We start from the raw sequence: 21,052 nt of genomic DNA on the forward strand, positions 1-21,052 counted from the left end.
TTTTACAGAGAAATGGCTTATTTATACTATAATTTTATAGTAGTAATATACTAGCAAACATGATGTCACTCTATACCAAATATGGAGTTCCACACAGCTCTATAGGCTGGCCTCTACTCTTTTAAGAAATAGGGTAACCATGGCAACCCAATATCAACCAACATGGACAGTGTGAGACGGCTTTGTAACACGGTGCGCTTAGACCAAGCCCCCAGAACCCAGTGGTTTCATTGAAACCAAATGGACATGCTGGCCATTCATGGTGTCATGTGTTTCTAGCCAATCACAGTCCTGAATAGAGTCATGGTGGCCAATCACGGTGCAGGGTTAGGGGGGTACACTGGTGGCCAATCACACCGCAGGGTTGGGGGGGGTGCAATTTGGGTCAATGTCCAAACCTCACATACTGTATAGGGGCGGTTGCACCGCCCAAAAATAAGATGTTGATTGGGGGGGGGGGTCTACTGAAGGCAGTGAAATATTTTTTCTAGCCTGAAGACCCAAACAAGGTATTTCCTGTTTACAGCCCCTTTAAGCCGATTTTAATAAAGGATGGATGCAAAACGACACATAATAATCATAACAATAACCTAAAACCTTTTTACTTTCTCTTCTTTCTTTTTCCTGTATTAGTCATGACAGGAATAATGCACTGGCTTTAAACGTCTCAATGGAATTGTTCTACAAAAACTTTTGCAGAATGGCTTGAATTGTTGACAAAACCCAATTTAATTCTCTAGGCCACTTCAAGGTTTTCCTTTGTACTCTATTTTGAATGAAGCATTTGTTATGTCTGGGAGTGTGTTTTGCTGTGTGTGACACGCCAGCCATAGTTTTCAAGCAGACGTCTGTTACTGGCACAGCACTATTTGTTCCTTAGTGTTGAGAGAAAGCCTGTCAGAGCTTCAATGTGTCAATAGGGACTCATTAATCCATGAAGACCGGGAACGCATCTGTGTGTCATTTTTAGACGTCTTTGGCTATTAAAAAAAAATAGCAGATATACAAGCTCATAGCACGGCACCGATGTGAAAAAAGTTTGAGAACCACTGATATTATAGCAACATATAGGTTTTAAAAAAAAACTGTTAGCATTTAGAATACATTTGTAGAATCCGCAGCAAGCAAAGATTTTCACAACATTGTTCACCATTTAAAAAAAATAAAAATAGCAGATCTACAAGCTCATAGTGCGGCACTCGGTGCCGCGCTATGAGCTTGTATATCTGCTATTTTTTTTGAATAGCCAAAGACATCTAAAAATGACACACAGATGCGTTCCCGGCCTTAATGGGTTAACAAAATAAATCTGTGCCACCGTCTCATTGTCTTCCAGAATCAGCAAGCGAGTGGAATGGTATAAACAAAGGACCAAATGATCCCACCAACAGTCCTTCTCTAAAGACGGATTAAAGTGCTTGTCTTGGCCAACTGGGTGGAAATCAATTGGTCATGATATATCTTACAATTAGCTGTCCCATGGGGAATGGCCACCAAAAGAAATCCTATTAAATTCACCATCTGCATTTTTGGCTCATGGAATTGAGACATTGTGCCCAAGTCTTCACGATGTGTGAGAACGTGTCAACCGTATCCCAGTATTGTTTGAAAAATACTCACTTTTTTTACTCAAGTAAAAGTATCAATATTGCAATGTAGAAATACTACAGCATACAGTAAGGGCGCTCTCCCACCACACTTTTATTTTACCTCTGGGGCGGAATCTGCCAATGCTTTGTCAATGCAAATGCGTGGATTCTTGGAAAAAATGCGCAAGACCATGAATCCACGCATTTGCATTGACAAAGCATTGGTAGATTCTGCCCCAGAGGTAAAATAAAAGTGCGGTGGGAGCGCGCCCTAATACAAGTTAAAGTCCGGAATTCTAAATTTACTTGAGTAAAAGTACAAAAGTAATCGTATCAAAATGTACTTAAAGTACCAAAAGTAGAAAGTACTCATTATGCAGAAAGTCCCGTTTCACAAGGTATCATGTGTATAAAATGTATCAAAATCTTTTGAAAATAGCAGATCTACAAGCTCCCAACGCGTCTCATTGCGACGCGTTGTGGGCACACAGAATCACTGTGCAATGCAGTTATGCAAGAACATGTTTAATAACAATACAAAAAATAACATCTGCATTCAAGTGCTGTGTAACAATTATGAGGTATTTTAACTTTATTGGAGTACTTCCAATTTTCAATACTTCTACTCCACTACATATTGTACTTTTACTCCAGTGCAATTATTTGAAAAGTAAAAAAAAGGAAACAAACAAAATAAATAGCCGACCTACAAGGTCACCAAACAATAGTGCATAAAAGCCTTGCCACAGGTCAGAGGAGAATGTCCAAAAATAGCAGATCTACAAGCTCATAGCTCAAGCTCAGCTATGAGCTTGAGCTATGAGTTTGTAGATTTGCTATTTTTGAAAATCGTTGAACATATTTATGTATATATTTATTTATTTTTTAAAGACAACATTTTTAACTCAAATCTTTGCTTCTGGGGGTCCCTGGAACAAAACTATTTTCAGATGCGGGTCCATGGCCAAATACATACATTTTGGGGGTCCTTGACATGAAAAAGTTTGAGAACCACAATATATTATTGCAATATAACTTCCTTCAAAAAACTGTTAGGATTTAGAACACATTTGTGGAATCCCCCAGAATAGCAGATCTACAAGCTCATATCGCGGCACTCGGTGCAGCGCTATGAGCTGGGAGGGGAGGTGTAGTATGTACTGATAACATGGATTCACTCTCACGTTCCTCCCCGGTATCAGTCTGGACTTCGGCGCAAGGGAGCAAGTATGAGAAATCATCAATGCATTTCAACTGCTGTCCGTACAACAGTGAAAAGCATCCAAATAATTTTCTGATTTCTCATACTCGCTCCCTATGGGCCGAAGTCCAGACTGATACCGGGGAGGAACGTGAGAGTGAATCCACGCTATCAGTCTGGCCAATGCCAGGCTAGGTGTTGTGTGTTTTGGAGGGGAGCTGTAGTGTGTTGTTTTTTTTTACAAAAAAAAAAGCACACTACAGTCCCTGCTCTCCCAGTTCCTTGAACAACTGATTGTTGACTACCTGCAGTATGTTCATCTTTACCACAGCCTTCCCCCTGGCCGACAACGTCTTCACTGTGTGGGCAATGCCCAGAAAGTAGTGGTCGTCCCCATCCAGAGCCTGCGGAACAGTGTGAGGGACAGAGGGTCCAGCGGTCTCCGCCATTGCCAACACCAGACTCTCCTGGAAGGCCGTCATGTTCTGGTGCTGGGAGTTTGCCTGATGGCGACGCACCTTTCGGGGCACTGGGACGTCCTCCTCATCCTCAGACATCTGAAAGTCAGATAGCCCCAAATCTGGATTGTCCTGGGTCTAGAACCGGGCGATACGGACAAAATGAAATATCACGTTACTTTTGGTCAGTCATATAAGATTTGAAAATAACATAAAAGCTCATGACAAAAGTTTTGTTAGGCTTAATCTGTGATTGATTGATTTGTGAAATAGCGTGAATGTGGTATGTGGTAGCTGTCATTGCAGGTTGTACAGCTGTAGGTTTTCAAATTACCTCCACCTCCCTGTGGCATTTAGTTCATATTGTTATAGGTTGATTCTGTGTATTGTACTGTGGTTCTATGGATTATACTATGATTCTGTGTATTGTACTGTGGTTCTATGGATTGTACTATGATATGTGGTAGTTTAATTGAAGGTTCAATGTTTATGTAAAACTGTATTTATGCTCTGCTCTGGGGGTTGTGTGATTGAATATCTGTGACATGTTTGCACAGGGAATCTTTAATATCACAAGAGCAGAGTCACACCGCCAAACTTGAATACAATATCATTGCATATATGGTAAATGGTTAATATGGTAATGGTTAATAAATGGTAAATGGATAATCAATGGTCTGGTTATTTCTCAGCTGAAGTGTCTAAATTAACTGAGATTATTAGGGTTTAATTGAAGATTCTTCTGAACATGTATTCGATTGCTTTGTGATCAATTCAAACACTTTAATTTTAAAATAACAAACATCAGAAAATAGCTTATCTACAAGCTCACTACGTGTCGCGACCTGTGTGCGACATGCTTCCATAGAAGACAATGATGCCTTCTATGGAATCAAAATGACTGCAATCAGTTGTAGCGACTGAGAACTTTAATCCATGTGAATACCTAGTCTCTCCAATATCAATGCAATAATGACATATTTCCCAGCCCTTACCTGGGTTTCTGGGATGTCCTCTTCCGAAAGGGTGCTGGGGTCCTGGACAGCAGAAGGAGGTAGGGTTGTAGTGCCCTCGGGAGATGGAGATCTACATGTACAGAAAAGAACAAAAATAAATCAGGACAGAAGGAAACACTAACCATTCAGTCACAAAAGTACATTATAAAGCATAGACATTTAACCAATTAAAACCTTGATACTTAGTAATCTTAACCTTTCACTCTGTGCTCTTTTTCCCCCTCTACACCAAACCTCTTTGCTGAAAATAGCACTAGGCGTTGTGAGCTTGTAGATTTGCAACAATAACTTTTACTCTTATGTACCTGTACACAGGATGTAACAATAACACAAACCTAGAAGGTAGGCTGCTGCTGGTGCCCTGAGCTGCTGGGCAGTTGAATATGGGACCTAGGTTCAGGGTGAACTCATCGGGTACTGGTGGTTGGAAGGTGTGGGGGTGGGTAGCTGCTGCAGCCCTCTTGCGGGAGGCAGTGGCACCAGGCTTTTTAAGTGGCTTTTTAAGTGGTCCTGGAGGCCGCACGACGCCGCTGGTGCCCGGGCAGTTAAATGTGCTTCTGTGCTTTGGTCCTAGTAGGATCAGAAACAGAATCATCTTTATTGTCACATCCAAAGTTTACAGGTGTAAAACAGTGGGGGAAATTTGTTTTAGTGCAAGCTCCATTTTTGAATGTTTCAAGAAAAGAGAAAGGCGAAAGAGGGGGGGGGGGGGGGATTATTAATAAGGAATAAAAAGATAGAAGAGACAACGACGTATCTACATATACGCATAGCATATCCATCCAAAACATATATGTACATGAGATTTCGAAAGGTGCATGAGCATAGCAGCTGGTATCTGTTCCTAGACATTAGTGCAAGAACAGTTTCAGTGCATGTACATGAAGATTATGGTGCAGATTACCCTGGGGGGTAGCAGCGCTCATCTCCATGTTGCCAGTCGTGTCCCTTTTCTCAAGATGGTCCTTCATGAAGGACATGACCGTAGCAAATACCCAGGTCTTAATGGGCACATTGGCCGAGCCACTTGTGCTGCAGTCCTTCACCATTTGCAGGTGTCTTTTGTATCCCTCTTTCAAGGTCTTCCACCTTTTCATGCACTCTACCACTGGGGAATAACACAAAATACATGTCATGTGACCTGAGTAAAGCAGCAGCTACATCATATCAAAATAACAATTATAACATGCATTGTAAAATGATGTATTTATTCATATACATTTAGACATTACAGTGTGCTTGTTATTTGCCAAGTGAACTAGACAGTATGGACAACTAAGTAATGTAGAACTGTGCATGCATGAACATTTCTGCTTTCAGGTGTCATGCTTCTATGTTGTCCCATAAATGCTTATCTCTCTATTATCCAACTATAACTAATGCAAAGGACTGAGGGCTGTGAAATTACACATAGGAAAAATGCATCTCTCGCTTGCAGATTATGCATGTTGTTGTGCATACATTGCCAGCTACAGATGGAAAATAAAATGCCAGCCATTATCTCAACTGAAATACAGTGATTTATTCTAGTTTAAGTTCAGTCGGATGCAATTGTACTTCCACAAGCAGTATATGGCATCACAAGCACTTGGATGCAAATAGTAGGCCATGATTGATAGAATCGATCAGTATATTGATCAGCATTTTTACAGATCAAACCTCCAAAATATTACAACTTTTCATATATAATAATCAGGTAACATGTTAGCCCTGAGCACTTGTGTACTGTACTTAAGCACAATTTTGAGGTACTTTTACTTTACTGGAGTATTTTCAATACTTCTACTCCACTACATCTCAGAGACAAATATTGTACTTTTACTTTTATCTACAAGCTCACACGTGTGAGCTTGTAGATCTACAGCAGGGGTCTTCAACAGGGGGTCCTCAGAGTTACTACAGGGGGTCCGCCAAATCTTTGTGTGCTGTGATTTTTTTTTTTTTACCTTAACCACTTGAACCCTAGCATCCCTTTTCTGAGGAGAACTTTAGCCAAAAAATAGCAGAAGAGTGTAGAGAAACAAAAAGAGCTAATTTAAAAAAAAAAAAAGTAAAAGAGAGGGGGTCCCTGCTTCATCTCTCTCTCTCAGCTAGGGGGTCCCTGGCCTGAAAACGTTGAAGACCCCTGATCTACAGAGTATTTCTACAGTGCAGTATTGATACTTTTACTTAAGTAAGAAATGTGAGTATTATATATTTAGCATTTTTGCTAGTATTTTAACTCACCTCCCTCGCCAACCATAGCAGATACTTTCTTCCATGAGTCCAGTGTCTTCAACTTGTTTCTGTAGTCGACCAGTGTTTTGTCGTACAATGTGGGGTACTGACTGACCGCAATGATCAGCCCGTCTTCCCACCTCTGCCTCCTCGCCGTTTTTAATGCTCTTTTGCTTTGTTTTTTTCCTTGCTGACTACTACCTTGCCTGCTGTTACCATCCATTTCTCTCGCCATTTTCACACTTCTTCACCAAAACCGCTCCACAAAGGGGGTGTGTTCAGGTGGGCAGGGTTTCAAGCCAGCTGTTTCCCTGACACCCGACACCACCGTCCTCGGGAAGTCAGTGGTCACACAAAGTGCAAGGACAAAATAGCCGATCTGATCTACTGTACAAGCTCTGCCATTTTCAAAAGATGTTCATACATTTTATAAATTTGAAAACTTGTGAAATGGGACATTCTGCATAATGAGTACTTTTACTTTTGGTACTTTAAGTACATTTTCATGCCAATACTTTTGTAGCCTACTTTTACTCAAGTAAATTTGTATTACCAGACTTTTACTTGGAGTGTTTCTATATTGCAGTATTGATACTTTTACTTAAGTAAAAAAAAAAATACTTCCCATCACTGACACACACACACACACACACACACACACACACACACACACACACACACACACACACACACACACACTGCAGGCAGCAAGGAGAGCTCCTCTTGCTGGCCGAGAGCAGATAGTGATCTGTTGTGATTTGTCGGTGTCTCGTGATAAATGTTATTATTAATTCATGACAGTATGTAGTAACTTTAATATTCGTTTTGTGTGGGTGTGTGCAGTCCAATTCGGCCTTCGGTTTTCATCTACCCCGATCCGCCCGGTGAAACCGAGCGAAAAACTAGAGGTTACGAATGTAACCCCGGTTTTAGTAGGTTTGGAGTTTACTACTCACTATGGGATATCAGCGCCCCCAGGCGATGTACAGAGCAACACACACGCTCCCGATGCCAATTCACTGATTGGCTTAGGGTATGTCACGAGTCCGGAAGACCCGGGAGTACAAAAGCTCCACGCGACATAGGCTCTTCCTCTTAACATTCACCTCTCTGCATGCCAAATGCGCACAGAAAGGGGTGTCTGGTGAGTAGTAAACTCCAAACCTACTAAAACCGGGGTTACATTCGTAACCTCTAGTTTTACCACGGTTTTCCGTTTACTACTCACTATGGGATTCATAAACCCCCCTTGAGGTAATGAGCCACACAACCCTGACAGGCCCGCACGCCCCTCAGCCCCTAGGTCCCGCCCACACGGACGTGACCTACGGCCCCACGGGCGCCCCCAACCCACCGGGCTGGGGCGCGGGATAGATAATAAAGACTAGGCCCTGACAGGCTCCAGAGTCCGCCTATTTACTAACAGGCAGACAAAGGCCTGCCTCATAACTCAATATGAGGAACAGGGCCCCATCTCCTGGGAGCCAGCCCAGCTGGTCTCATGGAAACCCCAGAGGAAGTCGAGAGATAGGGAGAAAAGCCCCAAGCCTACTCCCTTCCCTTCACTGGCCTGGAGGCATCTGCTACGCCTAGGACCGCGCGCGCCAAGGACGCCGCCGCCACGTCCAGGCTGTAAAAGGCCGCAAAAGTCGAAGGAGACGACCAAATTTGCCGCTGCACAGATCTCCTGGATCGAAGCTCCCTTGTAGAGAGCCCAGGACGTAGCCATGCCTCTAGTAGAGTGGGCCCTCAGACCCCCCGGGACTGGGGCCCCACTGCTGACATAAGCTAGCTTAATGGCATCTCGGATCCATCTAGAAAGCGTCGTCTTAGTGACCGCCTTCCTCTGAACCCCCACGCCAAAAGAGACAAAGAGTTGCGTCGATGAACGATTGGCCGCTATCCTCTGACAATAGAGCTTCAGGGCTCTCACTGGACAGAGACAATGCAACCGCTTATCCTCCGCCGAAACGAAGGGAGGCGGATGAAAAGCCACCAACTCAACCGGGTCTGGGGCCACCACCCCGGTCTTTGTAACGAACGTCAGGTTGGGTTTAAGCAAAACCCTTCTGTCGTTGTTCAGGAACTTCATGCACTCCGGACTCACCGAGAGCGCGTGCATGTCGCTGACCCGTTTAGCCGTAGACAGGGCCACCAAGAGGACCGTTTTGAGACTGACGATCCTCAAATCAGCAGACTCAAAAGGCTCGAACGGGGGACGGCACAGTACATCCAGCACCACCGTCAGATCCCAGACTGGGAACAGTGGCCTGTTAACCGGTCTAGCTCTCCTGGCGCCGCAACCGGCGCACTAAGGGATGCTGGCCCACCGTCTTGCCATCGAACGCCTCGTGGCAAGCCGAAATGGCCGCTAAATACACCTTTACTGCTGAGAAGGATAAATCCCGGGCTAACCTTTCTTGTAGAAAGTGAGAATGCTACACACCGAGGCCTGGAAAGCCATCACCACCGGTGACTGCTCCAGACACCAAGATGCGAACATATTCCATCTAACATCATAAGCATTCCTCGTGGACACGGCCCTCGCGCCCTGAATGGTAGCCACCACGTCAGCGGGGGGGCCACACGAGCTCAAAATTGCCCTCTTCACGGGCCAACCCACAGGTCTAGGTCCTGAGGGCGTCCGTGGGACACCTCGTCCCCTCCCTGCCGCAGCAGGTCCACGAGGACAGGGAGGGCCAGAGGCACGTCTTAAAGGAGCGGAGTTATCTCCGATCTCCACGTGCCCCACGCTGGGACCACCAGCAACACCGACAAACCCAGGAGTCTGATCCTCTCCAACGTAGGAAGGATCAACTCCATTGGCGGGAAGGCATAAAGCAGTTCGCTCGGCCAACTGTGTGCCAAGGCGTCCATGCCCATGGAGCGGTCCCCCGCCTTCACTGAGAAAAAACGAGAACACTTCGCGTTCTCTTCGGAAGCAAACAAATTGATCTGGGGGCGGCCGAACCTACACCAGATTTGGTCCGCCACTTTCGGATCGAAAACCACTCTCCGTAACGGAGACCGCCTCTGGACAGCAGGTCCGCTCCGCGGTTCTGGAGGCCCGGCACATGAGACGCCTGTATGGATGCGAGTCGTGAGTCGCACCATAGCGTCATCTGCGTGCTAGACCGTCCAACACGAAATCACAGCTCCTATACTGACCCCCTGGGACAGAAAGGTTGCTCGTGACCATGGTCTGAGTGCCTCCATGCACCATGGAGACACCATCACTGAGCGACGACCTGAGGTGGGCGGGATCCGAAGAGCCCTCAGCCACCTCTGAGCAGGTCCCATGTAGAGCCTGCCTTAGCGGATTAAGTGAGTGGCCGAAGCCAGAAGACCCACCGCTTAAATGCATTGTTTGTAAGTAACTTGACGCCCCTGGCGGAAAGACCTCACAAAGCCAAAACGCTGTCTATCCTCTCCTTGGATAGGCGTGCCCTGAGCGTGTTCGAGTCCAGCGAGATCCCCAAGAAGGTGGCCCGCTGGGACGGAACCAGAACGCTCATCTGGGCGTTGATTGTGAAACCCAGTGACGTCAGGTGGGAGATGGCCACGGTCGTGTGCCGCGCCACCTCCCCCTCCGAGCCCGCGGCTATTAACCAGACGTCGATGTAGGTCGACAGACGGATTCCCTGTCTCCGTAGTGGAGCAATGGCCGCATTGGTACACTTTACGAACACCCGCGGGCTCAACGACATACCAAAAGGGAGAACCATGTCCTCGTACACTTCCCCTTTGTAGCCGAAGTGCAGGAAATTTCTGTGTGGAGGCCAGATTGGAACGTGGAGGCAAGCAACCTAGAGGTCGATGCCCGTCCACCAGTGCCCCTGACGTACCGTTCGCAACGGCTTCACGGTCGTCAACATTGAAAAGGAACCCATTAGGCACTTGTTGAGGCCCTTCAGATTCAGAGAGGGCCATACGCCCCCCCCCTTTTCTTCTCATCAGAAAAAAGTTTTGAACAGAAAACCCCCGTTGGTTCTGATTCGTAGATATTTCTCTGATGACGCCCTTGCTCAGGAGAGAGGCCTCCTCTCTCAGAGTCAAGGCTGCTTCTATCTTCCGCATGAGAGAGAAACACTCGTCAGACATAGGAAGTAACACAAGGCATATGGAAAACACACCAGTGCAACCACAATGTGTTGTTGTTGTTGTTCAGGGGAGCTGATCAGTACAACCACAGTGTGTTACTGCTGTACTGAGCTTAACCAGTAAAAAACACAGTGCAACGCTGATGTACTGGGAAAGTAAACAAATTCGGATTGCAACCCTCCCAAAAGCTGCTCACCGAGCGAGTCGGGAGGGGGCGCCGCTGTTATCAGTCCCGTGGACAACGTGCCCGTTTCCACTGGGACCGATGACGTCGCCACGCGGTCCAGTGGACTCGTACTGTGGCGTCCGCTAGTGTCTACCATGCTGTGAAACAGGCCTGACAGGCACAACGGCTCATCGGAGGTCATCGACCCGGGGACCCCCTGGGACCCCTAGCGTCGTGACCTCCTGACCGAGACTGGATAATGTGCTTGTGTATTTTAGGACATTGTTAATGGAACAAAATAAAGCACATAGACAGTGAAAGCAACATAAACAGTTTCAACATACTCTTATGAAAAAACCCTTTATGTGTGTCTCAAAGCACAATGTGCTCATAGGAGGTCATCGACCCGGGGACCCCCTGGGACCCCTAGCGTCGTGACCTCCTGGCCGGGGCCGGATAATGTGCTTGTGTATTTTAGGACATTTTTAATGGACCAAAATAAAGCACATAGACAGTGAAAGCAACATAAACAGTTTTAACATACTCTTATGAAAAACCCTTTATGTGTGTCTCAAAGCCCAATGGGCTCATAGGAGGTCATCGACCCGGGGACCCCCTGGGACCCCTAGCGTCGTGACCTCCTGACCGGGACAGGATAATGTGCTTGCGTATTTTAGGACATTGTTAATGGAACAAAATAAAGCACAGAGACAGTATAAACAGCATAAACAGTTTTAACATACTCTTATGGAAAACAATTTATGTGTGTCTCAAAGCACAAAGTGCTCACAGGAGGCCATCGACCCGGGGACCCCCTGGGACCCCCAGCGTTGTGACCTCCTGACCGGGGCTGGATAATATGCTTGTGTATTTTAGGACATTTTTAATGAAACAAAATAAAGCACAGAGACAGTGTAATCAACATAAACAGTTTTACATACTCTTATGAAAACAATGTATGTGTGTCTCAAAGCACCCGATGAACCGGAGCCACCATTGTGGTAGTGCAGACAAAGGGCTAACTAGCTTAGCTTGTAAGCTCAGCCTAGCCTAGTCTAGCCTAGCTACAGGTCGCTTTAAGCCTTTAGCTGCTACCTGAAGCTGTTTGGCTAACCAAGAGCTATGGCCACCGCAGCGTTGTTTTTAGGGGGGGGGGCTGGCTAAGCGCTGCACCAAAACAACACTGCTCTTTAACTGTGTCGATGTTAGTGAGGCTAGTTAGCCGCTACGTGAAACAACAGCAGCCAGACTGGAGGCTATGCTAACCTAGCAGGTACCATAGCTGGTGACGGCTAACTCACCAGGAATGAGGAGACGTTGACATCCGTTTCCATGGAAACAGGTGACGTCGACACCTAATCCACCGTTAGGGACAGTGAAGGGAAGTAGCGCTGGTCCCGACGGTAAGCGCGTGGGGGTCACGTGACTGAGTACGGAAGCATCCCACGCTGCTCCCTTGGTGTTTACAAAGTCCGTCGCCATCTTATCTAGGCCCCTTGGCCTGGCTGGAGGAGGCGACGGAGCCGCCTTCCCTGAAGGAAGCGCTCTGTCGCCCCCCAGAGGCTGGCGTGACACGGTACTCAACAGATTGTAAACACAGCGGGTCACTGGGTCCGACCCTTGACCCGGCGGCCATTTGTGAACCCTCCGTCCTACAGTGACGCTCTGGCGCCCCCTAGTGGACAGAGGGTACAAACCGGCGTGGCCGGGTTACCTAGTTTAGCTTTAGCTTAGCCTAGTTTAGCCTTTAGCTTAGCCTAGCTTAGCTTATTCTAGCTACAGGTAGCACTTAGCTTTCAGCTGACCAGCTAGTAAGGTTTACATTACCTGCATTTTATTCAAGCATGTCTACAATGTATCCCAGCAGCGTTTGGAAAGTCGCCAAGGGACAGTCCAAGCGCTTTGGGCTTATAAGGGGGGGTTATCAACACGGGGACCACCTAGTGATCCCAATGAGTCGATGCCCCCCGACAGTTGTTGAAAACAGGCAGAGAAGTATCCCATTAGTGTCTATCATGCTGTCAAGTCAGGCCTGACAGGCACAATGGGCTTATTAGAGGAGGCCATCAACGCCCGGGGACCCCCTGGGACCCCTAGCGTCGTGACCTCCTGACCGGGGCTGGATATTGTGCTTGTGTATTTTGGGAATTTTTAATGGAACAAAATAAAGCACAGAGACAGTGGAAACAGCATAAACAGTTCAACATACTCTTATGAAAACGTTTTATGTGTCTCAAAGCACCCGATGAATCTTTTCGCGGTTGCTCTTCATCCAGGAGCTCTCACGCTGGATGTCGGCGTATAGTCTCGTCCTTCGTGGTACAGACGCCGGCCAGAGGAGGCTAACGAGCTGGTGTTGTCCTAGCGAGCAAGCTAAGCTAGAACAGCGCTGCTAACAACCTGTTGCTTAGTGAGGCTAGCCATTCTTTGAAATCAGCCGCCACAGGATCGAGGATCTCTTCCTCGGTTGAGGCCTCACCGTTGTCTCGTCTAGTCCAGCCGACCAGGGTCCTAGCCCTGACAAGCTGAGCGTTGAGTTGAGGAACGGTGAACATCGCGCAGTTCGGGCACGCATCTGGCTTGCCCGGGTGGGTCCCGGCGCAGAACGCGTGATCGACCCCCCAGCAGTGGATGCAGACGCGGTGGGGGTCGTCTGCGGCGACGAGGAGGTCGCTTTCCGCGAACCCGCCACTCCTCGGTGGTTCCATCTTGGTCCTCGGTCTGGGAAAACAACAGGCTAAAGGCCTAGCTAGTAGCCTAGCTCCTAGCGTTAGCCTAGCAACTCGGTTAGCTTACATAGCCGCTAACCGGCGTTTTTTCAAAACAGACCAAGAATGAATGAAAACACTTAGAAGATAATTCAGGAAAATTTTTATATAAGTCTCGGGAGATGACTTATAAGTAGCAAGATTTTTCCCGTGGGGAATACTCCTTATTCCCGCTTTGGGTTACGTTGAAAAAATCTTTATACTTAACTGTTGTGTGTGATAGCTGTCTGCGCATTCGCATGCAGAGTGGTGAAAAGAGGAAGAGCCTATGTCACGTGGAGCTTTTGTACTCCCGGGTCTTCCGGACTCGTGACATACCCTAAGCCAATCAGTGAATTGGCATCGGGAGCGTGTGTGTTGCTCTGTACATCGCCTGGGGGCGCTGATATCCCATAGTGAGTAGTAAACGGAAAACCGTGGTAAAACCAGGCTGTGGTCCACTGACCACAGCGGACCGTGTGGCCTGTCTACCCCCAGCAGGGCGCTCCTTTCCCCGGGGTGAGCTGGTAGAGCGAGGAGCCTGCCTCACGGAACATAACCAGTTTTAACTGCTTTCACGACTTGTTGGTCACATATACTTTTATTTCCGACCATATCTATGCAATGTTCTTGCCAACTCACCATTAATATTACATATACAGCCTTTATTTAAAAAAATAGATTTTTCTTTCGGAAAACTGTCTGCTGCGCCTGCTGCGAGCAGGCTGCGAGCAGCGAGCTGACATTATTTTTTGGCTGAGCGAGGTAGTCCACGCCTACTCAGGTCCTGCTGTGCTCTGATTGGCTAGAATTGCGCTTAATAACGCCGACAGTTTCTAGGCTTCAAAAATAAAAGCGTCAAAGCTCGGGTCTGGGGAGAAATAAAGCACGCCTTTACGTTTAGGCGTTTAAACGCCCATGAGAAATTTTAAAACGCCAATTTGCATAGAGATAACATTGAAAATAAAAGCTTTTTTTCATTAGGCGTTATTTTGGTGTGAACACGGCATTATACTGTATATTATTCAACTCATCATGAGCAGAGATTTCATTTGAGCCTAATATGAAGGCTCTGTGACGATTTTGAAAAAAACTCCCTTTTGGAGCTCATAATTGGCAGCCATCTTGCATTTGAAGGTCGACAATAGGTCAAATCATTATATAAACACCATATATGTATTCCTTGACCAAAATAAGCTCTGAAACCATGTATTGTGCATCATTGTAGGTCAAACCATTAAAAAGTTCATTTTCACGGCAGCCATTTTGGATTTTGGTCTCCCACAAATTTTCCCCGCCGTTTTAAAAAAGACACCCCGGCTAAATTTGTTTAATAACCCTCCTAGATGACAAATCCATTGAGAAACGGACCTTCGCTCTCCGCGGTCACGGAAGTGCCATAAATGACCCAAGTCATTTATGGCACTTCCGTGACCGCGGAGAGCGAAGGTCCGAGCATATAGCCTACTGGAATTCATTCCACTGCGCAAGCATTGATAGCTCAGCTGTGTTGATGAGACGGTGCCTCAAACTCAAAGCGCTGCTACAGGGACTATTTAATGTCTCTCAGTCAAAAACTCTTCTCTTTACAGGGACACGGACAATAGCAAAACATTTTTATTATTAATTGCCCGACAATATGAATACATTTGGATGTGTTTTGTTGGTAACTGTTGTATAATCGCAATATTACACTCGAGGGTGTGCTTTACCTTACATTATTGGCACTTCAGTGATGCTCGCGGAACTCGGCTTCGCCTCGTTCCTGACCGCATCACTGGCGTGCCAATAATGACGGTAAAGCACCCCCTCTCGTGTAATATTGCTTAAATCAACACTGGGATAGGCTGGGGAACTAGGAGGACACAGGTGGAAACACTGACAAAATTACAAGGCTGGTTAAGTCTGGATGTGAAAATGCCTCTTACAGTCAGAGACAGGTTTCAAAGAACCATAGATCATATGCTGGAATATACGCTTTTTCCTTGGAGCTCATATGCCATCATTGGCTCCCTGTCAAGTTAAGACTGACTTTTTTGTTTTGTTTTAATTTGTTTTTTATTTTTTACCCCACAATTTTTGTAACCCATTTTTTTTTCACTCAGTGCCAATTGTCTAAGTAATCCTGGGCGCTACACTCCCTCTGCCAGCCTAGGGAGAGCCTAGAGCCGAGCTCATGCCTCCTTCAATGGATGAGAGCTAGCAAGCCGCTTCTTATCACCCGACAGGGGGGAGTTTCCCTGGTTAGATTTAACACATGGAAGGAACACGTTATTCCAACCAGTTCCTTTCCCTGACCAGGGGGAGGCAGTATAGAGACCAGGATTACTACATGTTTTTGTGAGGGTACCTACCCTAGGGGACACGAGGAGAACAAGTCATGCAAACTCCACACAGAGAGGCCCTTTCGCCAACCCCATCTAGGGTATGGGCACTGATGACGCGGAGGAGAATCTCGATTGTTTTAAATGTGCTCTATAAATAAATAAATAAAGCCTGATTAATAATAATAATGAGGATGTGTTTAGCTGCTTCTGATTTGGCAGTGTGTGTGTGTGTGTGTGTGTGTGTGTGTGTGTGTGTGTGTGTGTGTGTGTGTGTGTGTGTGTGTGTGTGTGTGTGTGTGTGTGTGTGTGTGTGTGTGTGTGTACTTTTCATTATTAAGAAATGGCTTTCATGTGCGAATGGAAGAGAAACGTCAGTAATAATAAATGTTCTCCTTTCATCCCTTGTTGTCTATAGGGAGAACTGCTTTCTGCATCTGACTGTTCCATCTGGACAACTGTGTTTCTCACATGTTCATTTGTCATATAGCAGGCTATCACCCCCACAGTTTCTCTCAATGCTGGTCTCAGGGCAGCTTAAATGATATACATAGAACAACATTCATTTGCTGCTCTCAGGGCAGTTTCTCAATGCTGGTCTCAGGGCAGCTTAAATTATATACAGTACATACCACAACATTAATTTGCTGCTCTGAGGGCAGTTTCTCAATGCTGGTCTCAGGGCAGCTTACATGATATACAGTAAATACCACAACATTAATTTGCTGCTCTGAGGGCAGTTTCTCAATGCTGGTCTCAGGGCAGCGTATAGCCTTCTACAGGTATATATATGCAACAATGTTAATTTGCTGCTCTCAGGGCAGTTTCCCACTGCTGGTCTCAGGGCAGCTTAAATGATATACATACCACAACATTAAATTGCTGCTCTGAGGTCAGTTTCTCAATGCTGGTCTAAGGGCAGCTTATAGCCTTCTACAGGTATATATGCAACAATGTTAATTTGCTGCTCTCAGGGCACTTTCTCAATGCTGGTCTTAGGGCAGCTTAAATGATATACATACCACAATGTTAATTTGCTGCTCTCAGGGGAGTTTCTCAATGCTGGTCTCAGGGCAGCTTAAATTTTATACATACCACAACATTAATTTGCTTGAGTAAAAGTGCTGTAAGTGATTTTCTTATTTTTTTTATTTTTTATAATAAGTGTTAAATAGCTTTATATTTCCATAGCAGTCATTGCTATAGAGTGTTTGTTCAATGGGTCTCCTCGTGTCTCCAGCTCTTTAGTAAACAGAACATAAAATTGTCATGTTGGGATACCAATTCCATCCACTCTGGAGAAAGAACCCATAGAGGAACTGGAACACAAGCTGTACACAATCAATTATTTTGATGGTGTTCTCTCTCCTGATTGGATGTAATTTGAAACCCACCTGAAGATATATTTTCTCTTTACTGAAGAACTGGAGAGACAGGGATAGCCCTTTTATGGAACAAACACTCTAGCAATGATTAATTACTAATGGAATATGAACGAAAAAGTGTTATTAAAAACACTTTTGTTTTAACCAAAGATATTACAGCACCTTTAATCACTTAAGCTCTAGTTTATACTTTGTCATATGATGGCGTCATGTGAAAATAGCAGATCTACAAGCTCACAATACATTGCGACGCCTTGTGAGACGGCAAGTTCAAAATGGTTAATGGAACATTTCCACGAATTAGAACAATCTCCCTCTCGCTTTCTCCCTCCCTCTCCCTCGCTCTCTTTCTCTCTCTCTCTCCCTCCCTCCCTCCCTCCCTCCCTCCCTCCCTCCCTCTCTCTCTCTCTCTCTCTCCTCCACAATGCAGGGAGGTCTTATTGCCTGTGGAAGCATGCAGTGAATGACTGCATTCTCCTGGTCTTGTGTGTTTGTTCAAAGCCCTTATATAAAGCCCATTAATTGGTCCTCACATGGTGTCCTTGAGCAGTTTACAGAATACATAAGTTTAGGTCCCTGGGTTGTGCAGTATATAGGTCTCTATTCAGGGTTTTGTGTGCGTAGATGCGCGCGCGCGTGTGTGCGTGTGTGTGTGTGAGAGAGAGAGAGAGAGAGAGAGAGAGAGAGAGAGAGAGAGAGAGAGAGAGAGAGAGAGAGAGAGAGAGAGAGAGAGAGAGAGAGAGAGAGAGAGAGAGAGAGAGAGAGAGTTAAAGTGAGTGTGCCTGCGTGCACGTGCGTGTAAAATATTGTACAAAAAAGTACTATATATATATATATATATATATATATATATATATATATATATATATATATATATATATATATAATATAGATGTAGAGTAGAAGTAAAAGTTCTGAACATTGGAAATACTCCAGTAAAGTAAAAATACCTCAACAATGTACTCAAGTACAGTACTTGAGTAAATGTACTTAGTTACTTTGCACCACTGCTGATAACGGTGTCATTGTCTCCCACTGCTATAGAACCCCATCTCATCTTTGTCCTTGAACAGACATCACAACCTGACAAGCCTTCTTGATTTGTTTCTGGCAGTCAAGTCCCACGCAGAAAAACCCAGAGTGTTCATTTACCTCTGACAGCGTAACAAAAAGAAAGTGACCTTTGCAGGTTAAATGAATGCTCAGAATGTTAAGGCAGGATTTGAGCTGCCGAGCGAGTGTGACATGTTTGACATGCACACTTGTTTGTGACTTAAAGCGACACTGTATAACTTTTTTTTATGAATAAAATGTATTTTCTATTTCTTTTAATGTCATTTTGTCCAATCTGTATGGTAGAGTATGTTAACCCATTGAGACTTGAGGCTATAAAATGTCTGTTTTTAGAATGTCTTCTAAAAACTGTTTTTTGAAAAAACGTATGTTACTATGTCAGCGGTGCTCAAAATTGTTCATGTCAAGGACCCCAAAATGTATATGTATTTGGCCAAGGACCCCCATCTCAAAATATTCTGCTCCAGGGACCCCCAGAAGCCAATATTTGATTTACAAATGTTGGCTTGAAAAAATATATATTCAAAGATTTGCACACATTTTACGATTTCTCAAAAATAGCAGATCTACAAGCTCGTAGCGCGGCACTTGGTGCCGCGCTATGAGCTTGTAGATCTGCTATTTTTGAATAGCCAAAGTGTAAAATAATGCTTTTTTAGCTCAAATCTAAAAATGACACAGATTCTTCTTCAAGTCTTAATGGGTTAATACAATATAACTTATACAATTAAGATGGTTGTATTTTGTCTCCCTGCTCTTCTATTGAGACATTTAGATCGTGTCATTTAGGTCATGTCTCACCTATGATCTGACTCAAATTTTGACCTGATGGTCAAGATTCAATTGATCCCCTGAGCAAGCAGGCAGGCTCTATTAGCTCAATGGTAAAAAAAAGATATCAGCACTTGCGCAGGGAAGCGGCTTCAAATCCGGGGTAGAAGAGGAAAGTTACGTAGTGCAGCTTTAAACATCACATGGAACAGCGCAGCTTTAAACATCACATGGAAGTTAAGGTTCATTACCTGGGGCGATGCCTAATATGTAAATATTCAAGCTATCTGAGCATTATAGGTTTGAGGGCCGACAACAGTCAGGCGATCAACACTTCAGTGTGCAGACAGCCTGTGACTGTGTTTTTCATTACACCAGCCTCAGGGTTACAAAGGTAAGTGGCAGCACTGTGAAATCACAGCGTTAAGAGTCTCAGCGCTTCCCCTTAAATGAAAAAGGTTGACATGCTTCAGAATAATAACAGGTTTGTAGGCATTGGAGCTGCGGAGACGCTGGGAGATTGTAGGGGGAGAGTGTAGAAATGACAGGAGAGAGAGAGAGAGAGAGAGAGAGAGAGAGAGAGAGAGAGAGGGTAGCAAAAAAAGTGTGAAAGTGGTGGAAATAATAAATAATTGCTTGGCTTACGTATGTATTAGTTATTATATTCTTGGTTTATTTATGTATTACTTTATTATTAGATTACTATTCCTATGCATTTGATGTATCATCTTGTGTTGTCCTTGCTTACTGTAAATCGCTCTGGATTAAGAGGGTCTACTAAATGCCTAAATTGTAAATTGTAGAGATCACGACCCTCAATGGACAGAATAAATTAAGAGTGTCCACGTTGCCCTCATGGACTGAGTACAAAGGACCCCAATGGAAACAAGCCATAGTGCTTTCTTGGGTTTAAAATCCTCTTAACTCTCTCACTGCCAAGGACGACTTATGACGAGACATCGTCATAACGCCCTGGCTGCCAAGAACGACTTATGACGACTTTTCTTTTTTCACACAGAATCAGAGAGAATGCGATCCGAAGATGTACTGCTCCATTCACTTCCTGGTTAACTTATTACTTAAAAATCCTGTATCTCGGTTCCTGTGTACTTTTTCTTTTTACTATGTATTTTTGGCCGAGACGTGTTATTTTCAAAGGCGTATAAAAGCGAACGGGAGGTTGCGATGACATTTTTCCACTGTCGATGACCACTTTTTCGTGGAAGCATAGTGAAACCCTCTGTGATTAGCAACCATCAAAGGATCGATCATACTGGAGATAAATATTCTGTGAATACTTCAAAAAAGGTAAGAAAATCGCTGGCAGTGGGTGCACGCAGCCAGAAATAAGTATGTCAGTGAAAGAGTTAACAGACCTTGTATTGAACTGTACTTCCCTGTGCTTGTCTTTGCAAACTGTTAAGAAAGTATTCAATCAATCAATCAATCAATCAATCAATCAATCAAAAAGACTGCATGCACTTACTGCAGCAGGGAGCACTTGTGGCATTATAATGGGAATGTTACCTCCCTTTCGGCGCGAACAAACATCATTTCCTCTTCCATTATCCTTGTGACTGTATTGATGCTATTTCATCTGAATGGTGGTTTGAGTCAAGTGACCTTGTGGCTGTGACTGATGGTGAGAAGCCCTCGCTGGTGACAGGGTTTCAGCTTTAGAGAGAGGTTAAGAGCCTTTATTATATGCTCCGTATGAAAGCCACTATCATCAATATTCATGCTGATGCATGGGGAAACTCTCCAGAGACCAGCTGGCCTCCATTTTAGATTCAATCCGATTTACAGAAAGCTTTCAATGCCACAGACGGCTCCAAACTCACTTCTCAATCTCTGAAAATAAACAACTCCAGACAGCCTGCTCTTTCTCATGATTCAGTCTGTCTTTTCCCCGACAAATTAATTCACTCAGACAGTTTTTCCAGCTCAGTTAACCCATTTAGACCGGGAACGCATCTGTGTCATTTTTAGATTTCTTTGGCTAT

General features: G+C 45.0%; 1 protein-coding gene across 1 annotated transcript; it reads right to left on the bottom strand.

Annotated features, from left to right (window-relative positions):
* Positions 1 to 3,002: 3,002 nt before the first annotated feature.
* Positions 3,003 to 6,716, bottom strand: LOC311034043 (uncharacterized protein; the record flags this gene model as incomplete). The annotated part of the gene is made up of 5 exons (XM_084041783.1): positions 3,003 to 3,386; positions 4,244 to 4,334; positions 4,600 to 4,834; positions 5,169 to 5,372; positions 6,491 to 6,716. 5 exons carry the CDS (start codon positions 6,714 to 6,716, stop codon positions 3,048 to 3,050), a joined length of 1,095 nt encoding a protein of 364 aa, XP_083897909.1. The 3' UTR covers positions 3,003 to 3,047.
* Between the last annotated feature and the right edge of the window lie 14,336 nt (positions 6,717 to 21,052).

The sequence above is a fragment of the Gymnoscopelus microlampas genome (assembly GCF_963454915.1).
Source record: "Gymnoscopelus microlampas genome assembly, chromosome: 18".
NCBI lineage: Eukaryota > Metazoa > Chordata > Actinopteri > Myctophiformes > Myctophidae > Gymnoscopelus > Gymnoscopelus microlampas.